General features: G+C 37.4%; 1 protein-coding gene across 1 annotated transcript in view; it reads left to right on the top strand.

The window, feature by feature from the left end:
* Nucleotides 1–7,718: 7,718 nt before the first annotated feature.
* abr (ABR activator of RhoGEF and GTPase) overlaps nt 7,719–23,018 on the top strand; it is a 296,797-nt gene continuing 281,497 nt past the window's right edge. Inside the window, exon 1 of the mRNA XM_084113285.1 lies at nt 7,719–8,560. Within this exon, the coding sequence (XP_083969411.1) occupies nt 7,885–8,560 (676 nt within the window). The 5' untranslated portion in view covers nt 7,719–7,884. The remainder of the gene's footprint in view (nt 8,561–23,018) is intronic.

Below are 23,018 nucleotides of genomic sequence, written 5' to 3'. Positions count from 1 at the left end.
TGAGAGATTTTGTATGGAAGAATGGTCTCTGATCTTCTGGTGTTCTTCAACTTCATTAGGGATTATAGTCATAAGACTCAAGAGCTGTTAAATTGGCAAATGGAGGTTGCGAAAAGTATTAAATAAAACAGGGCCAATAAATGTGGCCATGTATTGGATAAAAACATTTATTTCTTAAAGTGTATATATAAAGTGTATATTATATATATATATATATATGTGTGTATGTATAAAATAGGCCTATTTGCGTTCTCTCACAAAGATATTTGTGTTCTCTCACAAAACTATAACTATATAAAGATAAAAAAAGTTTCTCGGGGGAATGCAAAAGTTCTGCGAGAGAACGCAAAAGCTTTGAAAAATATTTTTCCCTCCCATCCTATATTTTTTCCACCGCCATGTCCCTATAGGGCTCTGTACAAATGTATGAATGCAAAGAGCAAATTTGTTTTTTATTTGTAGTCTTTAGATTAAGATTGATTTTTATTTTTACAATGTGTATTTTCTAACACTTTTAATGATTTTCAAATATTGTGTGTTTTGTACTAAAATTGTTTGATGAAATCCACAGTATGTAGTGATGAATTTATATTCCTAGATTTTTAAAATACTATATAGGTCTACCTCTAGTATATATGTCTGCACAATTCAGATCCTGGTGTAGTGAAATGCACAAGCTCAGGAAAAGTCTTCACTGCCCTCTAGCCTCTGATCCAACAAACTGTTGACTCAAATACTGACCTGAAACAGCCTTAAAACAACCACAAAATAACCTCATAATAAAATAAAAATAAAAGCACTGTGCTTTTACATCATGCATCATGGAGAATTAATCATATCGAAACTGTGTATTTTGTGCTGTTTGTGTTGCTAAAGTCTGTTGTAGTTTAAGTTTTGTAGTTCCTTACTTCATCCTCATTTCAGTGGTGCAACCCAAGTATTGCCTTAATTGAACAGAGTCTGAAAGAAAGAGTTACAGTAGGAACATACAGTTGGAATTGGGGTTTTATATTATATAGAAAGTAGACTGGATTGCTGAATATGTTATAAAATGCTCAGCAGGCATTGGAAGGCTTTGTTTAGCAGAAGTATGATTTCAGAGAAATATGTATTCTGTTTTCACTATGATTTTGTTTTGTGATGTATGTGTCCTGTTGAAATTGTTGAATTGTTGTGCATTATATTTTGAAATGTGTTTTAAAACATAATAGCCTACCTATCTATGCAAGAAATAATACATTCACTTTCCCATTGAAGAAGAATCTTGATTATTTTTAACACATTTACCAATTATTCCATACATTTGATCGCATACTGTCTTCTGTGGTGTCATTAGGTTCTGGTAATAAGTAATGCTTGAAGTTCAATGTTGTCAAAATGTGGAATATAATGTATTTTAATGTAAGCAGTCACAAATGTATTTGTATAGCATGAAGTCTTTTCAGTCTTAATGAGATGGATTTATATGGAGTAAAACTTTACAATATACAACCAGAGATTTCTATTTTGTCTCACACAGATCTTCCCAGAAAGAATAATACAGAAAAAAAGTTAAAGGTCTTTATTAAATCTACATGAATGACATGAATGTGATGACAATGACATATTTTTTTGTTTACGGTGAACTATCCCTTTAAGGTCCTACAGCTGTGGCCAAAAGTAGGCTATTGGCACTTTGGCAGAGACATAAATGTTGTGTTTTGCAATGTTTGCTGCTTTATTTGTGGTGTTGATTCACATTGTTTCTAGATTATTGTGCAGAATGATCAGATGCATTTTAAATAATTGCAAAAAGCTTCATTGGCCAAAAAGAGAACTTTATCACAAAAAAAGAAAAGAAAAAAAACACACAAAAAAACTGTTTTTTGGCCCTAGCACAAAATAACCAGGTAACATGATTTCACTAATCATATCAACAAGAACACGGGAAAGTGTGAACAAGTACTGGTCAAGTGAAATCACCCTATCATTTTGATTGGATTCTAAGAGCAGACTGATTGCTATAAAAGGAGGGAAGAAGTGCTTCCAATCGTTGTGTTCTTGTGTTAGTAGTAGTTACCTCCAAAGAAAGACGTGCAGCCATCATCACTTTCCATCAAAATGGCCTCACATGCAAGGAAACTGCTGCAAAGAATATTGCACCCAGAGTGTCCAGCAAGCGTCAGGACTGTCTCCTCCTGAGGAGTCAGCTTTGGAATCACGTAACCACCACTGCAGAGATTGTTCAGTATTGGCAGGAGGTGGGATCGGAGGTGAAGACTTAAGACAACTTCTCCCAACGACCCAGTAGCAATTTGGTGATGATCTGTCCATTTTCATGCATGATTGATCACCATGTCACAAGGCAAGAATGATAATGAAGTGGCTAATGATTGTAAGATCATTACATTGAAATTTTGGATCCGTGGCCAGGCAATTCCACAGATCTTAATCCCATAGAGAACCTGTTCAATCCCCAAAAGGTGAGTGGACAAGCAAATTGTGATCAACTCTGTGCACTTGTCATCAGCCAGGATTTGGACCATAAGCTAATATCCAGCATGCCAGAGTGAATTGCAGAGGTTATGAAGAAGGGTCAACATTGTAAATGTTGACTCTTTGCATACTGGATATTTTTGCCAATAAAAGTCTTTAAAACTTATGAAATACTTATCAGTGTTTTCCAGTATACCACAGAAACATTTGAAAAAATATATCTACAAATACTGAAGCAGCAAAATTTGCAAAACAAGATCTACATCACTGCCAATATTTTTGGCCACAGCTGTACATGTTCTGCTTTTGTTAGATTGACCACTAGAGGGCAGAAGTTCATCATCATCAAATCTCACATGCATAAACTGAAAAATAAAAATGGTGTAGAAACAAATTTCACTCAAAAATTGCTTGTAAATTTCACAAATAATTACAAACAAACAGCAATTAACAATGATTTAAACAACATTTTGAAGTAGAATCACTGAAACAGTATTTTGTGTGTGTGTGTAAAACCGACAAGAATAATCTTTGTATATTTACTTTGAAAAATCCTTTTTTACAGACTTTTGCCCTCATACTAACCTAAATGATCTGTGGGATGGGCAAATATATGTACTAACATAAAATGGCCATCTAAATCTTTGTTAAATCACCAAATACTAAGCGATTTTATCTCAGATTAAGGTTCATCATGCATGTCACTGTGCCCTTCCTTTTTCATAAAGTCATCCTCATTTATATAGCGCTTTTAACAATGTAGATTGTTTCATATGAATTCCATATGATATATATGAATTTAATTCATATGATTGTTTCATATGAAATACCATTCATCAGTTTGCTAGAAAATGTGGAGTGATTTTAATGTGTCAATCACCATGGTAACTGAAGCAAGTTATGTATCATGCATTTACAAGTCACTGCTGATCAGCAAAAGATGAATAGGCTTTTAGTAAAGATGACCTTGTGATTCTGGGATGGAGTAAAATGGAACTGGAACAAACAAACAAGGCCTTCTAAAGGTTTCTCTCTTCTCCAAATGAAAGCTATTGTGCTGTAATTTTCCCCAATTATTATTAGTTTTTTATAATTTAGTTTTTCTTTTTCACTCTTTCTTTTTTTTCATTTCATGTTTCCCTTCATGTGTTACAAACAAATATACAAGCAGTAGTTCAACCAAAAATGTTTGTAAAATTATTTACTCACCCTCATGTCATTTTAAACATGCATGACATTCTTTCTTCTGTTGAACACAAAATAAGATATTTTTTGACCATACAATGAAGGTCAAAGTGGTCCAATGTTGTTTTGGACCCCATTGACTTTCACTGTAAGGACTAAACAATTTAAACATTCTTCAAAATATCTTTTAGCAGAAGAACAAAAGTCAGGTTTGGAATGATAATGAGGGTGAGGAAATGATGACAGAATTTTAATTTTTGGGAGAACTATCCCTTTAAATCCCTTTTGGTTGTTAACCTGTTAAAATGAATAATTATTCAGCGCTTCCAAATTTTATAATGGCAGTGGATTGCAAACATCAGTTTGAAGCTCAAAATAGTCCATCCATCCATCATAAAAGAACTCCACACGGCTCCAGGGGGTTAATAAAGGCCTTCAGAAGCAAAGCGATGAGTTTGTGTAAGAAAAATATTCATATTTAATAGTTACAAAGTAAAATTCTAGCTTCTTGCCAGACTGAAATATATCAAACTTATTTTTGAGAGCTAGAAATGACTGCAAGTGAGTGGCGACAACCTTTTCCATGATTTTTGAGAGAAACGGTAGATTGGATATTGGGCGATAATTAGCAAAGTCAGTTGGGTCCAGATTTATTTTTCTTTAGTGAAACTAGAAACAGAGGCAGAAACAAGATACATATTTTCAAGATGTGAGATAGGAGCAGACATGACAGAAGTACAGTGTTTCAAAAGGAAAGTAGGTGCTGGATCTAATACGCATGAAGAAGAATTGGATTTCTGTATCATTTCACTAATTAAGATGGGGTTGGTCAAAGTTAAGCTATTAGGCCTAAGCGTTTGGATAGACTGAGCTTGCTCACAAATAGAGGTGGTCAGTTCATCACCAAAAGTCCCACATAAAGCATCCAGCTTTCCCTGAAAGTGGTGCAAAAAAGAACAGCATAAGTCATCAGATTCTTGTTGACTGCATTATACATGGGTGCATGGATTAGCTTGTTTACTATGTTAAATAGTGATTTAGGTCTGTTGTTCGCATTATTAATGATTTTGGAAATATAAGAAGAGTGAGCTGCATTCAAGGCTGTTTTATAATGTTTAACATAGGAATAAATATACAGTTAAACCGGTTTTCCTGAGGCGTTCAAGTTGTCTGCCTCTAGCCTCTTCTTACATACTGTCTAACACTTGATGGCTGCTCTGTCAAGTCTTCGTTGTCGGTCAGGAATCTGGGTGTGCTCTCTGATACCAATCTTTCATTTGAAAGTCACGTTTCTAGTATCTGTAAAACCGTATTTAATATATCTAAATTACGTCATATTCTCTCAATGACAAATGTGGAACAATTAGTTCATGCGTTCATGACATCAAGGCAGGATTATTATGCTATAATGCTATTATGGGTGGTTGCCCTGCACGCTTAATTAACAAACTACAGCTGGTCCAAAATGCAGCAGCTAGAGTTCTTACCAGAACCAGGAAATATGACCATAATAGCCCAGTTCTGCATTGGCTCCCTATTAAACATTGTATACATTTTAGAATATTGCTGATTACTTACAAAGCACTAAATGATTTAGCTCCCCAGTACTTGAACAAGCTCTTAATGCATTATAGTCCTTCACGTCTATTGTGATCTCAAAATTCTGGCCCGTTGATAATACCTAGAATATCAAAATCGACTGCTGGCGGTAGATCCTTTTCCTATTTAGCACCAAAACTTTGGAACAGTCTTCCTAATATTGTCCGGGAAGCAGACACACTGTCAGTTCAAATATGGACTAAAAAACACATCTCTTTGACCTAGCATACACATAACACATTATAAACTTCTATAATTCAATGTTAGGTTGCATAGATTAGGTCAGCCGGAACCGGGAACACTTCCCATAAATCCTGATGTACTCGTTACATCATAAGAAGGATGGCGTCTACGCATAATAATACGCATGTGCACGCCGTCAGCGTTTTCACAGGTTTGCGTTTTTGAAGTTTGTGCAGAGATAACCTTTTTTTTCCCAAAAATGTTTGGTGTCGTGTTAATGGCACCTAAGTTAATAACTAATGATCTTTGCAACGGAAGTGAATCAGTCACAACTAACTTTAGCTGGACAATAACTTTATTCTAGAGCTGCTGTAAAGCCAAACAATCTCTGTCACTGTAATTTCCTATTATCACTGTAAAGCTGCTTTGAAACAATCTATATTGACTTTCACAGCACGTAGCTCAGCATTAAACCATGGAGAGGAGTGGGACAAGGGAACAGACCTAGTCCTAATTGGAGCATGCTCGTCTAAAACGTCAGCAATAGCAGAGTGATACAAATCAAATATCTTAGATGGACAGGTGAAATCAAAAACATCAGAAATAGCAGACGAAGCAATAAAAGCAACAAACGTATTAGCATTGATTGCACTTTATATGCTTAATATATACATTACACTATATGTATATATATATATATATATATATATATATATATATACACAGTATATATATATATATATATAATACATAATACAATATATAATTATAATACATAATACAATATATAATTATAATATATAATACAATATATATATATATATATATATATATATATATATATATATATATATATATATATATATATATATATATATATATATATATATATATATAATAGTGCTTAACCTCAGAATGTCCAACACAAATAAATTTTTCAAGGCATGAAGTTGATAGTCATAGAATGGGACCAAAGGATGCAAAATCTCATGAATTATTCAAATGGATTCCTGTACAGTATAGCTGAAACTGCGTTTGAATGTCCGGTGCTAATGCATGAGCACACATATTAAACACGTATTCATGGTGTGCTAGTTGCAAGTAAATTGCTAGTAATATTTGACCCTACCCTACCTACCCGTCTCCGATGTGACGTACGGCTATCAGGACACACATCTCTCATCTTCAGTTTCTCATAGAACTGCTGGAACCCGGCCTTCCAGTTCTCCAGTGACACTATGATACCCATATCAAATTTGTCCTGCACTTCTCTGCTACTGGTATTGACATCGGGTGAGAAGGGGAATCTGAATGACAAATAGGCTCTGAACAGAAAATGGACCGTTAATTAGACTCAACTGGGTCATAAATGTCTGACCATCCACAAACTACCTTGAAAGTAATGCATGCAGAGCAGAATATAGGATAATGTCCATTAATTATTAAGATGCAATACACATCTTACAATTGCAAAAAAATATTTTTTGAGCAAAAAGGTTCTTCAGAATTTTTAAATATCTTCGCACTAAGAAATAAATGGTTCTTCCAAGAACTTTTCACTAAAAGGTTATTTTGGGGAATCCAAAATAGTTCTCAGACACTGCGGTAAAAACCCCCTTAATTTTTAAGATTGTAAACTGGAATGATGACTCAATTCGAATACAGGCTGTTTTCTTGCAGACTGCATGAAATAAATGCAAAAAAGTGAATCGCTTGTAAAACAATGAAACCCATCTTGCGATCCACACAAAGATTTCTGTGTATGTCTTTCGACTGTCTTTATTACTAAACTTTTGCTCATCATTACTATTGCTCCAACTCCAACATTTATACTTATTATCATATAATTTATCATATAGGTCTATTTAGTTAGTGTTATGTTAACAATATTATTGCTATGTTAAATATTATAATTAAGTTGTTAATTTCATTTTTTAATGTTTACACTTGCACTTTATTTGTACTATTACTTGTTTGCTCAATGTGCACTGTTATTTTACTTTATATTGCTTATTTTGTAAGCATCTAAACTACATAGGCTACGTTTATTTACATTTTAAAAAGTAGGCTACATTTGTTTGTCAACCTGAACTGAATTGTTTTTCAATAAGCGAACGCTTATTTACTCAACAGGTGTGGCTTAAATGTTGTGTAAAAAAGCAACCACAGGCTGGGATTTTGCACTTCTTAAATGTAAACGGCCAATGGATTTGATTGGCTCCGTGTCCAGCTGACGTCAAGACTTTTCAATGTAGCGGAAGCTGAAAGTTTTTTTCAGTTGTAAACTGATCAGTGGTGAGTGTGTGAGTGAGTGGATATGCGAGAAAGGGAAAATGAGCAGTCGCTACTTCACAACGGGTGTTTGAGGCAGTGAACCCAAGTTGTTTTAGCAGGAACAAGCCATATTCAAGGACTTTCCCTCCCCCCTACTCTTGTTGGACAATGTGGGAACAGGCGGAATTTGAGAAGCACTGGAGGAATGAGTTTCCCGACGGGGAAGTGCCCGTGATGAATCTCCACTCGGTGGAGGACATTGAAGCAGAGCTGGAGAAATGCAAAGCCAATCTTAAGGTGTTACAGCAGGCTCTGTCGGAGGAGAAGTTCAAGGTGATTTACCTTCAGACCACCATCGCGCAGAAGAAGAAACGTTATGACATTGAGAAATGTTGGAACAAGGCAGATTCAAAGAAGAACAATACTTGCGGGACAGACAGCAGAGATGAAGTAGAGCCTTTCGCCCGGGACATACTCCGGGTCGGCAAGACAGGTAAGCCCATCCCCCTCCCTCCTCGGAAAAAGCCCGATGTTCAGCAAGAACACCCATCTCCTCGTGACATCTCTCTGTGCGTTGCCGAGCAACGGGACAGCGCGCAGGACAGTGACCACGAGTTCGAGGACGTGGAGCTCAACGTAAACTTCCTGCAAAAAAACATTCTCAACCCAAAGAGTAACGTCCGGGAGAGTCACCGGCTGAATCCTCGGGTCCGCATGAGTCGAGATCTGGACTCGGATGACGGCAGACTGTCTCCTTCACTGGCGCTCCGCGGCTCTCGCGGGTCTGGACGCAGCACACCTGACGGATACCCGAGCTCCGACCATGACGACGACTCCTCTGCAGGTAGGCAAGCAAGCTTAACAACTAAAAACTCCTGCCATACCTCTTATCACCTGCAAAGCACCAATTAAGATGCCTTGGAATGTGAAGGAATGTGAGCTACTCAGCTGCCACTGTTTATCACTTATCATAACTTCAGGCCGGTTTACACTGAATGCCTAAGCAGAGCGTATGCAGTGCAGGTATGACGTCACTTTGTAGGCTAAAGCATGGAAATTAGTTAGCATTTTAGCACTTCCAGTTCCATTGCACCACTCAATTAGCAACACAGTGCATGAGTGTGAATCCTGCGATAACCACCTTTGATCTCGTTAGGTGTCTTATCCACTACGAGAAGAGAGAACTGTCCGTCTTGGCTGCACTTCCTCCCCTCACTGCAGCCGCCTACTCTCGCCTAAATTTTAGACGAGGAGAGGTGCATCTCAAACGAGCCTATTATAGCATTCGCACTGCATGCCGAGGCAGTCGTTTCGGCGCAGATAAAAATAACACATTTCACTATAAAATCATGAGGTGTTTCACAATCACCATATGACATTCACCACTGTGAAAAAATAATAATACACGAAAACACTTCTTTGCTAGGAGTTTTTGCCCAAGCTTCAAAGGCCTTTTCAAATAATAAAAACTAGAGGAATATCTCAAACTTTTAAGGGATAGTTCACCCAACAAATTTGAATAACCTCATGATTTACTGACCTTCAAGCCTTCCTAGGTGTATATGACTTTTTTCTTCAGATGAATATAATCGGAGTTATATAAAAAAATGTCCAAGCTTTATAATGGCAGTGAATGAAGGATGATATTTTGAAGCTCAAAAAAATGCACCCATCCATGATAAAAGTAATTCATATGGCTCCATGTAGTTAATAAAGGCCTTTTGAAGCGAAGCGATGCATTTCTGTAAGAAAAATATCCATATTTATAACTTTATAAACTAAAATAACTAGCTTACAGCAGATGGCCTACGCAAGTCGACTTGCACCAAAAGAGTAACATTTGACGCAATGTAGGAGTAGTGTAAGCTTTGATTCCTCTCGCAGTTCAAACAGATAGGGTTTGGCAACAGACTCAAGCTCCTCCGACATTGCTCTTTAAAAATTCTCATTTTAGATTTCTAATTCTTGACTGGTGTTTTGTTTTGCTATATCCTCTGTGCTTCCGCGTTCGTCAATGCGTCATGTGTCAGGTCAAGGGTTACTCTTGATGCCTACGGCCGTCTGTCGGGAGCTAGTTATTTGAGTTGATAAAGTTTTAAATATATGGATATTTATGGATAATATATGGATATTTAATATATGGATATTTATGGATAATATATGGATATTTAATAAACCCCCTTTATTAAACCCCCGGAGCCGTGTGGAGTACTTTTATGAGGGATGGGTGCACTTTTTTTTGGCCTTAAAAATCATATCCTCCATTCACTGCCATTATAAAGCTTGGAAGAGCCAGGACATTTTTTGATTTAGCTCCGATTCTATTTTTCTGAAAGAAGAAAATCATATACACCTAGGATGGCTTGAGGGTGAGTAAATCATGGGGTAATTTTCATTTTTGGGTGAACTATCCATTTCAGATTACTTTTAAAGGCTTATATACAGCATGTTATACTGTATGTCTGTGAGACAGTAGGAGAGGAACACGGTCGCATTGCAGCAGAGTATGCTGCCCATCATAAGTCAAAGCACATGACAGACAGTGGTCAGAGGAGAATACCCGAAAAACATGACAGAATGAATAATACTCGTCCGTAGAGCCAGACCAATATGGATTTTTGGGGACCGATATTTGGGAGTAAAAAAGGTCTGATATCGATATATTGGCTGATTTTCTTTGTGTATTATAGTACAGTACCAGTCAAAAGTTTGGACACCCTTTCCCATTCGGGTGTCCAAACTTTTGACTAGTACTGTATATAGAATACAGTGTGTATATATATATATATATATATATATATATATATATATATATATATATATATATATATATATATATATATATATACACATACTTAAACACATTTTTTGCAGTGATCACTCACATGTGGTTATCAAACACTTTATAATAATGTGACAAAGATATGTAATGGAGGTAGGGTGAATGATAGAATGAGAATTATATATTTGAGCTGGAACCAAACTAGTTTGCATTGCATGTTCTGTTCTATATTATATTTTAAATACTGTAGCTTAATCTTCACTAATGACTTCATCCTCCTTATTTATAACATTACATCAAAAATAGCTTGATGTGATAAGTGTCACTGGCAAAACCTTATTATCTTCTATTGTTAGTCTTATTTCCTCTAGTCTCTACCAGTGGTGGAAGAAGTACTCAGATCTTTTACTAAAGTAAAATTAATAATACCGTAATGAAAATATGTACTTTTACTTAAATATGATTTTAAATATGTAATTGAACATAAGTAAGTAGTCAGCAAAATGTACTAAACGTGAAAGTACTCATTATGCAAAATGGCTCTATATAAAGTGTTATAATCTATCTATAAATTACAGAAACGTGTGTCTGTCTGTGTGCCTCTCTGAATGTCTGTCTGTATGTCTGTTATTCACATATCTCTCGAACCGTTAGTCCGATGGATTTCAAACTTGACGGGTGTCTTGCTACGGGCATGAGTAAGTGCAGTGCCAAGTTTGACGTTGTTTGGATTAGAAATGCAAAATATATCGGTAAATATATCGGTAAAAGAAGCACTTAGAAGCTGGTGGTTTAAAAAATAAACATTCTGACATTAGAGGGTTGTAGCTGAAAGTGTGTTTAAAAAATAAACATTCTGGGCCCTATCTTGCACCCAGCGCAATTGACTTTGTATACCTACGCATGTATCATTCCTATTTTGCACCCGCGCACAGCGGACTTTTCCCTCCACAGACGCACGTCGGTAAATTAGGAAATTAACTTGCGCTCCCTGGGGCGGTTCAGCGCAAAGAGGAGGCGTGCAGCAGTTCTCATTTTTAGAAAACCATACATTATTACAAGGAAAAATATTAACACACGAGGGAAATCATTGTTGTGTCCATGAAGATGTGAAAAAATAGCCATAAATCTAGCTTACACATTTACGCAAATTATTATATGCCTGTTTAACCGAAGCTAATTTGGGTGGGTTTCTCCCATCCCCACTGTCACTTCTCTGTGTTTTACGGCCCTGACGAGAACGTCTGTCTCCTCGGCTGTGAACCGCTCCTGGCGTGCGCCTGGCAAATCCGCCGTTATAATAGCAATCCGCCATGGAACAAGCGAGCCTGCTCTTAAAGGGTCATGAAACCCTAAATCAAATTTTCTGAGATTTTAACAGAGGTATGTGTGTTGAACACCATTGAAGACAATGTTAGCATCTGTTAGATTTAATAGTAGGGGGAAAATGGTTACATTTTAGTTTTTTTCCGCTATTTTCGTCTTCCGGGTTTAAAATCTTCATCGTGTCTACGTCACAGGCTGTGACGTGGCAGAGCACTATAGTACTTTGATGACTCATCGGTGTCTCATAATTATTCATGACTGAGTTTTCTTATCCAATGAGAAAACACTGTCTCTTAATTATTCATGACACCATGTGGAACTTTCCAAAGACAGACATGTCAAACTGTGATATCGCGTAGTAGATGAGAGAGGTAATAATGGGACGCGCGTTTGTTTTCGTGGTGCAAAAGTTCCAGTGCGTCTTTCCCCGCGATTCTGCCAGGTCTAGACTTCGGCCATCAACCACGGACACATCTAAACTATGGGTGTGTAGCAACCATTCAACTGGAGAAAGGTGGACTTCGACCTTGTACACCAATGCAGGTTGCGTCTTGCGAGTGATGCGGTCCCGAGGACTTTTCCTATCGCTTCAGAGGTGTGTGTGTGTGTGTCTAAAATGTAACCCTGACCGTTTTACTTGCCTTTTGTTATATAATCACTCGTTATTAAAATTTAGATATTTCGATAATACCTCAATTGTATGGAACGTATGCTTAGTTTGTGCAAATGTTTATGTCATTGTCCATCTTTATTATGTGGGTTCAGGGGGCGCGTACATCTAGGCTATGTACGGAACGTTTTTTTTTTTAAGCGGAAAATTTATTATTTTCAAATATATGCATTTATAGTGTGTATATAAACAAATATATATTTTATAATGGCATAATTGCATATACATTTATATGTTTTAAATAGAATTATGATTACTGTAGTAGGCTAATATGTGTAGCAGCAGGGCATTCAGTTACTTTTGAAAGGACAAAAATAAGGTGTCGGTGTATTTCATTAGACTTTAACTTTGCCAGCTATAAAAAAATCTAGCATTTCCTCATGTTTTACCACTAATTTTTAGTGACAGTCGATATGCATGGGCCACTTTGGGCTTTGACCACACCCACTCCCCTCCCCTCCCTTCTACTCACAGCCACCATGCCCATTTAAGTTGCATTTTTCAAAAAGATTGTGAGCTAGACTTGAGCTGAAAGAGGGGGGTTTCATGACCCTTTAAAGGGAATGTGAGATGTCGCTCAGGGGTGCGTTTCCCGAAAGCATCGTTGGCCAACTATGGTCGCAAGTTCATCGCAATGTCCATTGAACTCTATTGGTAACGACGGAACTTGCGACCATAGTTGGCCAACGATGCTTTCGGGAAACGCACCCCTGATTGGTTTATTTCACGTTACACCCAAACCACACCTATGAATAATGAAGCTACTTCAGACCAACCCATTTTAGATTTGCGTCGGCGCAAGAGTCATTTATCCCGCCGGTATAAAAGCAACAGCGTCCAAGACCCGCCCACAAAGTTACTTGCGTTTCGCGCTTGATACTTGCGTTTCAGGTCATTAAAATAGGGCCCTCTGACATAAACACTTTGTCAGCTAAACATTAAGTCAGCTACACTGTTTACTTCTGAATATTAGATTTTATTCACGGCCATCATTTGTAGTAGCCTATTCACAACAAACTGTTTGCTCAAGCGTAGCGTTTTTTCGTAGTTCACTGTGTTGCGCTTATTCATTTGTGGATGTTACACGAATCTGTAAGTCAGCTACACTGTTTACTTCTGAATATTATATCTTTCTATAAATTACGGGAACGTCTTTCTGTCTGTGTGTGTGTCGGTAAAAGAAGCACACATCGGCTTTTGCCGCTCTAGCCGCTGGCCACTCCCCCTCTCAAAATCGTCAGACCGATAAATCGGTTGGGCTCTACTTGTCTGTATATTTGCAGTACCAACAAATGCTGTATGAAAGCACAATGGGCGCGTGCTTTTCCCGCTCTGCATACCCACAGCTTCTTTGCTGCCTCCGCTCTGCTTGCGCATCCAGTGTGAAACAGGCTGTGGAAGCGCATGTTGGATATGTGTGTCAGAGGATGTTGCTCAATGAACAGTCATTGCTGAATCTTTCCAAATGGATATCAGGTTACATGTTCTGCTGTTGAACATTTTGATCATAATGTTGGAGATTGAGAGGCATGTTTACTATGGCCTCCGAAAATTTGGACATTTATGGCAAAATCTATATCTCTATGTTTTCTCTCGCTTTCGGAACAGATTTTGTTCACTAGTGAGGAAATGGAAAACCTGGAGTCAAGAAGTGATTACAGAACTCTATAAATAGGAGAGGGGAAATCTTTGCTACACTGTTGAACTAAATGGCCAAAATTTGTCTGAAACTTTACTCAATGTTATTTAGGCCACTTGTTTATAGAACAGTTCTATAAAATTAAAATATCACACGCTATCATACTGTCATACTGAATATCAACAAGGCTGTAATAACCAGTGGCCTAGTTCCTAACCAAATCAACACTCTTGCTCTTGTAATATTGTTGTTCTAAAAATCATGTTGTCTAAAATTGCATCATTGTCATTTGTTGTCCGTATACAGTCACCTGCAATGCACAAGATTTTCTCTTGGACAGTTTAATCATATTCAGAATGTATCAAAATCATCAAGTCTTATGTTATTATTTCACAATAAGGTCAGTTGAGCATCCATAATTTGCTCTCACAACACCACTGCGGCAAAGAGGAAGAGGCCCCAAATGAGGCCCCAAATCTGTGATGGATCAGCACGCGGTGCTTTATGAGACAAACTCACATGCTGCTAGTCTTTTACTGGCATTGACCCATCTACGTAAAATTTTATGCATAACTTTTATGCTGATCAAAGGCCAGATCCCAACCCAGACACCATATACCCAAACTTTGTATTTACTTTAAACTTGTGGTAAGGCAACATACTAGATACTGCATATTTGTTAGGAAAGTACATTTGGGCAGTGGTGTGATTTTACAATAATTATGTTGTTTTACCTTGATTGATATAAACCTTTGATTTTGTTAACAACAAAAATGTTGTTAGTAGTACATTAGTCTACATTAGTCTGTTTTATTAGATTATTTGGTTTCACTTTATTTTGATGGTCCCTTTACACATTTTGTTGACTATAAGTAACGTTGCACTTGCATATTAACTAACAGTCATTAGAGTATTAGTAGAGTATTAGTAGACTGGTAGGGTTAGAATAAGTTGACATGTAGCTGCAAAGTTTCTTATAGTCAATAGAATGTCTGTTGGGGGAGCATCACAATAAAGAGTTAGCAGATATTAAGCAGACAGTTTACTAATACTCTAATGAGAGTTAGTTGACATGTAGTTGCATGCAAAGTTACTTATAGTCAACAGAATGTTCAAAAGGGACCATTAAAATAAACTGTTACCGATTATTTTTATTATTTGCATTTCACGTTTTTCTCTGCTATCCAAGACCACATCAGAACAGACCTGCAACCCATTTTTTGAACATGAGCCAATGCCTTTGAGTGTTCATTCTAAAGTGGATTGATAAGAAGCATCCAGGCAAAAACAAATCTGTTTCCGCAGTTTAGTTGATTAGTTGATTCAAGTTATACAATCATAGCAATGCCATTTGTTCAGTGTCGCTACATTTATCTGGCATTTTCAGTGAAGTTAGCATGCACATCACTTGCACAGCTCTGTTAGACTTTGTTCATGATATTTTGGTGGAGTGATCTGGTTCATTTAATATAGGATAATCAGGGACTGGAATTGTGTTGCAGTGGGTCAGAAGGCAAAGAACATCTGGGTCTTTGGAGAGGATGTGTGGAAGAGAGATAGAGATGAAGATAAATGCATAGGGAGTGTTGGAGAACCAGTGAAAAATGACCTATTGGAGTGTTATATTGTGCATAAAATTGATATATTGTGTCACAATATAGGCTAGGGCTGCACGATTATGACAAAAATCATAATTGTCGATTATTCCCTTGAAATTGTTATTGCAATTATTAACTATGATTATCATAATTTACATTGAATGATGTTTTGAATAGCTTTATGCCATTGTTTGAAGCGACTGCATGCCATTTTGTTATATCAAAATACAAGCTGAAAACACTCTTCCTGAAAAACTTTTTTTCGCTTTTCTACAGCATTAAGCTTCAAATGTCAAATATATTTATTTATTTAAAGAAACCTTATTTAAAAAAAAACCTTAAGATAAACTGTAGAAAGAAAAAACACATCTTAAGCACACAGAATATTGTAAGTGAACTTGTTTTTTGTAATTGTGCCTTTAAACGATTACATAATTGTGGCATCCGTAATTGTAATCGCGATTACAAATTCGATTAATTGTGCAGCCCTTAATATAGACTATATTACAAAAAAGAAATGGGATGATATGTCAAGTCACCTTAATTTCTATAGCACTTTTTACAATACAGATTGTTTCAAAGCAGCTTTACAGTGATAATAGGAAATTAATGCAACAAAGATTGTTTTGGCTGTACAACAGCTCAAGAAGAAAGTCATTGTCTAGCTTAAGTAAGTTTTCAATTGATTCATTTCCGTTGTAAAAATCATTAGTTATTAACTTAGGGGCTGCTTACACAACACCTGTTTTCAACTGAAAACAGAAAACTTTCAATGCGTTTAAGACTGTTATGAAATTGAATGTTGACAAATATGACATGAAAACATGTCTATGAAAACATGAACATATGACTAGAAAAAATATCACTGCTAGATTATGATGCATCAATGTTCACATCTAAGAAACATCTAAAAGGAATAGCTGCTTGAGATAAAGCTTTGAGTAAATGATCTCCAGTAAACTGAAGGCCGTTCTATGACATCCTATGAGATTAATAATCAGATATCCTAGATACATAACATAAATGTAACATTACAACTTGCATATGCACAAAAGGACGTGAATGCACATGTGAACTTGAGCGTGCTTGTTTTTTTACAGTTTTTACACGGTTTAAAAAGGGAACTCTGGATGCGCTCTTCCCTACAGCACGCTGATACAAAGGCAAATAAAGCACAGAGAATATAAAACATTCCATCACCTGTTCTCGTTATAATGCTATATATGGCGTGTAAATTGGCGCTGCACATCTTGCACTTAATTTTATTTTTCATGATAGAAAATAATTACAGTCATCACTGCATTTTTGAAGTCATAACGAGAAACAACTTTAAAGGGCACCTATTATGACTCTTATCACAAGATGTAAAATAAGTCTCTCATGTCCCCAGAATATGTATGTGAAGTTTTAGCTCAAAATACCCAACAGATAATTTTTTACAGCATGTTTAAATTGTCATTTTTTGGAGCTCAGAAAAACATGCTGTTTTAGTGTGTATCCCTTTAAATGCAAATGAACTGCTGCTGCCGGCCCAGGGGGCGGAGCATCACGAGCTCGCGCTCAGAGCCAGGACAATCTCATCTGATAATATCAGAACAAAAACTCTCAGTTGCGTGTTCATTTTGACTCTGAGTCGGACAATAATGCCCACAGAGCCAGAGAATATATGCTGTATGGAGATAGAACAGGTATAGTTTAGTTTAATTATGGTTATAACTTATTTGTCATCTGCTTTTATCCACTATTAATACAAGCCTGCTATAGCAAACCCCGTCCGAATGATGACCAAAATATACTGACGAGTTTAGTGAAGTTTATTGTACATCACACAAAAGATGAGTGTTAGTTTTACTCCAGAGAATCACTGTAAGAGCTGAATAAACACAGTATAAGAAGTGCGCATTAAAGTCTTATCCATAAACTCTCTCTCTCTCCCTTTCATTATCATCAACATACACAGCGAAGTACACAAAACACTCGTTACAACTAACAGTAAACAAATATATACACACCTTTTCAGTGGGTGCTTAATAAACTAGTAAACCTTATATCCGTAAAATGACTCGATGAGCTGTCATAAAGTGCGTGCTCTCACTTTCATTTCTGCCGTGGTCAGTAACGTTAGGCCTGTTGCTCCGGAGACCGTAAGCTGGATCACAAACAGTACTGATCCATCCTCGAGTAACAGCGAGAGTAAATGAAGACTGCTATGTTCATTCTTACATCCAACAACAAAACACCTCAATCGCTTAGGAGACATTCTTGTCTACAGCTGCTCAAGCGTCGAAACAATGGCAGACTCTGTGTCCAGCTCACTCAGGGCGGGTCTATGCTCAAACTGCAGTGTCAATCAACAGTTGTGGGAGGGGCCTGTGCAAAGTGACGTCACATTGCCCCGAATCTGAGAACAGCTTGTTCTGAGACAGTGCTTATGATTTATGGGGATATATAAAAAAAGCACTGGGTGGATTTTTATCATTATAGGGTGGTTGTGTACACACACTGCCAACACACATTTATGTTCAAACACCAAAAGTGAATTTTGCATAATAGGTGCCCTTTAAATAAAACAGGTTTACTATTAAAAATGAGAAAAAATAACATTGCTGCATTATTAAAGGCCCACTGAAGTGCCTTGAAATGCGCAGCTTTGTATGATGCGTTAACGTAATTTCCACTGAAACAGGAAGCTAAGCGGGACATATTGAATGTCCCCTCCCCTTTTCAAATAGCCAATAGCGTTTAGGTTACCTCACAGACTGCAAGTCGTACTTGACAGCATTATGGAAGGGAATCCGTGCGCTGATGATACGTTGGATTCAATAGTAGGTGTTAATAAATTCTAGCCATTTCATTCTTAACCAATGCACAGTTGGAAAACGGAATAAAACTTGAGCGTTTGAGCAATCGAACTCACATCTCCAACCCATATTGCTCCGTGATGTGTCAACGGTAGTGATGTCCGGTTTGTGAATGAATCGTTCTTTTGAACCGGTTCTTTTTAGTGAACCGGTCCAACCAGTTCACCAAATCGAACTGAATCATTCAAAACAGTTCGCATCTTGAGTCAGCACTAATCCGCAGTTTTCTAAAGTTACTCGCTTTCGGACGTCGAGCCTCCGACTCGAAATAAACCAATATCCCGGAGTTTGTTACTCCAGTAACTCCAACAGTTCACTGAACTGAGACATTTTGTGCTGAGAGAACTGATGAGCACGAGCAGCTGACACTGAACATGGGTTTACTACCGAACATACAGGTACAGCCACGGTCGCTTTGGGCAGGTGGTATTTATAGCATGGGGGCGGGACACTTTAGATTCTAGAGAGCATTTGATTGGACAGAAGATGTGATGAGAAGCTGAAATCCGTGGTGATGTCTTAAAAATCCGTGATCCATTTTAGCGGAAATGAAAGACAGTAAGTTGTGAATGCTCAAATTTCCCAAATGCGATTTTTTTCATTGTTTTGGAACACACCAGCTTATTCATAACCTTAAGGCTAACATATTCATACTAAGAGTCTATTCAAAAGAATGTTGTGGTCGATAGTATCAAATACAGCACTAAGATCCTGTAACACTAATAGAGAGATACAACCACGATCGGATGATAAGAACAAATCAATTGTTACTCTAATGAGAGCAGTCTCAGTACTATGATACAGTCTAAATCCTGACTGGAAATCCTTGCAGAAAAAGGAACATAGTTGTGAGGATACTGCCTTTTCTAGTAGCCTATCTTTGACAGAAAAGGTAGATTCGAGATCGGCCTGTAATTAATACAATTCTTTAGGATCAAGTTGTGTTTTCCAATAAGTTTACACTACTAGCAGTTTGTCTGCTGTCTGTTAGCCGTCACGTCACCTCAGCTAATCCTACCTCTTTGCCAATTTTCGGTTATCCGGGAGTGACGCGCTGCCAAGATGTAAACGGCCTGCTCCGCCCACTTTGGGCTTCAAAAATGCTCTTCCGAAACCTACAGGTGACGTCACGGACACTACGTCCATTGTTACAGTCTAAGATATAAACACCTTGGAGGTTTGCATGAACTACGTGAATAGCCTATTTCAATGTCAGAATGGAAAGGCGATGAGTTTTCTGGTGTACAGTGAAGAAAGTCTTTCAGTCGTCTGTGGTCTCTAAAATTAGCAAATCCAAAATACTTCCACTCCACACCCACATGACGTTGTTGTCTGTGTCAGTTTCTGGCTGCTGTTGATAAAAGTACCGCTAGGTTGCTACATCACGATTCACGATTTACAGTTTAAAAGAGAATGCGCAGTTTGAAAGAAATGTGTTGCTTGTAGATGTGGCTACCATGAGAGTGTCAAAATAAAGGTGCATTTAAAAAAATATATATATCGATTTTTACGCTGTTTCATACGCTGTTAGTCATTTGATCGATGTATCAATCTATATCAAATGTATCGTTACACCCCTATTTTAAGCCTATAAGATTTTTGTCATCCTCCAAAATAAAAAGGAAGGTTTTGTTTTTATGAAGCCTGAGAGATTTCTGTCCCTCCATTTGAAGTCAATTTCCCTAAAACTTAAAGGATCCAAAAAAAGGTCATAAAAGCATCGTACAAATAATCAATCGAACGGTTTAATCCAAGTCTTCTGAAGAGACACGAATTATATGATGAACAGATTTGCTAATCAATGCTTATACTGTAGTAAACACGGACATTCAAACGTGTGTGTGTGTGGCACGCAAGAACAACATGGTTGAGTAAATTTTCATTTTTGGGTGAACTAACCCTTTTACGTTTTGGAATAGTCATTTTGCCCTGCTTTGTGATTAGAACTGTGGTAGATTGCATTGATCATCTGAAGCGGCTATGCGCTGGAATGGCGCAAAGTGCGGGTGTACTGCATGAGAAAAACAATGAAAGTTTACAGAGTTTCAGTGACAGTAGAGTAAACTACTATAATGCTGAATAAAATGTATTGTTTAATGGGGGTGCAGTGGGGGAATATTTGTTGGTCCTGATAATGCCAATTTCTGATTTTACCAGTAAAAAGAGGCCTACATTACTTTAAATATGTAGTCAGTGACAGAGTGCAAGCATATTTGTCTAATAGGGATGTCAGTTTACACAAATTCCCATGATCGATCGTCGTTCAAATTAACGATCAATTAATCGATTAATCGTTAGCCTTTATGCTGCAATATGCGTCTACTGCCAGCAACATGAGGGTGTGCAAACCCAAATCATTCACAATGTTTTATTACAATATTGTTCTCTTGTTGAGCAGCAAGAACCTGCTTAGTTTTATTGATTAAATGTATTGTCGACAATTAATCGATTGTTGATTAATCGTTAAAACCCCTAGTGTCTAATAATATTCTGTATTTTAAACATGAATATTTCTATTCTGGTGTCACCATTGCTAAGTCCAAGCCTATTCAAGTCCACCCCAATGTAATACCAAATGTACAATTTTAGTCAACACTACATTTATCGTATCATGAGTTCAGTATCGTGTAATCATGTATTGTACCAAATCGTGATTCGTGACATGAGTGTATTGTTTACACCCATACATATTTGTCATGTTGTGTTATTAGTACACACAACTTTTAGTTTAACCAAGCCCATGTACATTTCTGAAGTTCTTCACTCAGCAATAGCACTGACTGTTCAGTGAATATTTGGTTTGGGATTTGGTGTCTAGTATCTTTTTCCAGTCACACCAATACTAAATGTTCTCTGACTTCATGTCAGTTTTAGGTAGTTTACCATGGGTGTATATGAGTAGACTTTAGCTACTTATATTAAGTGAGGTTGATTTACCTTGGAAACTATGATGCTTTGAAACAGTCTATTATTAGCCTTAATCACATTATCACAATTGGTACAAATGTTTCTGACCTAATTATCAGTCAATTTTATAAAGCCTCAAAGGCTTTTAAAAGGCTGTGTGTAGTTTCAGTTTTGAATAAGATCAGATTAATTCTGTGAAGTTCTTTTATGTCTCAAGTTTGCACCAGTTTTTGTGTGTGTAATGACTCAGTTATAAAGTAGCCAAAAATCTTACAACACAATTTGGTTATTGACATAAGCTTAATTAACTTAGTCTATAATTTCTTTGCACTGCTGCCCGGACAGGATGCAGCTGGATCAGAAAAGAAAATTACCAAAACAAACAAAATGTGGTTAGGGTTTGCATAGCACCCCTTCAGTCTGATTTCCTGTAATGTTTCACTTCCGAGGTCTCACTATCTCTTCACATGAAGACCCCTGCCTGCCTCACAAGTTTAGAGTCTAATATAGATATTATATCATGAAGCTCAGCACATTGCTCTTTTGATGTACATTTGCATTGGCTCATTATAGTGTGCATATACAGATGACCTCGAGTTTGGTTCCCAACTTGAGGTCCTTTCCCGTTCCTTTAAAAAAAAGAATTTGTTGTAATTTTGCTGTTTGAGCATGAAAAAGGTCTGTAAAGTTACAAAGCACAAAGTCCACTCCAAAGGGAGTAATTCTCTATTACCCCTTTTCCACCAGCATGAACTGGGTGCTAGTTCAGAGCTATTGCCAGTTTGGAGTTGGTTCGACTGATGAGCCTTCTAAGAACCAGTTTGCCTTTCCACAGGCTACAGAGCCGCCACAGAGCCAGATCTTACGTCATGAGTATACATCTCATGTTGACCAGCAACACTAACGCGGTAGCGCCAAACACACCAGGATTGTTCGAGATGCATCGGCTTCTCGCGGACCAATCGGCACATGACATCGAAGCACTGTGAAATTGATCCAAAAGCACAAGGAGTCGTATGCTCTCCAAACACTCCCGCAGCTCTGATCAGTCCGCACCGCTCCGGTGCATCTCCAACAAGCCTTCCATCAACAATGGCGGTCATTGCGTTACTATTGACGCTCATGGCTTTGCGAACCTGACATCGGCATCCAAACACGGCGAATCCAACACGTTCGTGCAGCTCGCCGTAACATGCATAGATGGAGATTACAATCGAGCTGCTATTAGCTCAATTAGCTGCTATTTAAAAAATGGCGGTCACAAGTTTCCGTTCAACATGAGAATAGGCCTACTTTGAGTGCTTCAAACAAAAGCAAGCGTTTACCACAACCTGCTTTGATTGATGCGTGTGCTGTTTAATGCTTTTGAGACATGTTTTGCTCAATGCATGACTTACATTTTATGGTTATATCCTCATCTGTGAGTATTAGAAAGTCCCGTGGATATTTCCATTTTGCATAGCCTGACAACAAGCGTGATATTTTTTCTACTGGCCCAGTCAGGCCAGTGGTTCAAATT

Source organism: Abramis brama, assembly GCF_963993115.1.
Source record: "Abramis brama genome assembly, chromosome: 5".
In the NCBI taxonomy this organism is placed as follows: Eukaryota; Metazoa; Chordata; class Actinopteri; order Cypriniformes; family Leuciscidae; genus Abramis; species Abramis brama.
Note: the sequence above shows the minus strand (reverse complement) of the source record. Positions and strands in the feature narration are given on the sequence as shown.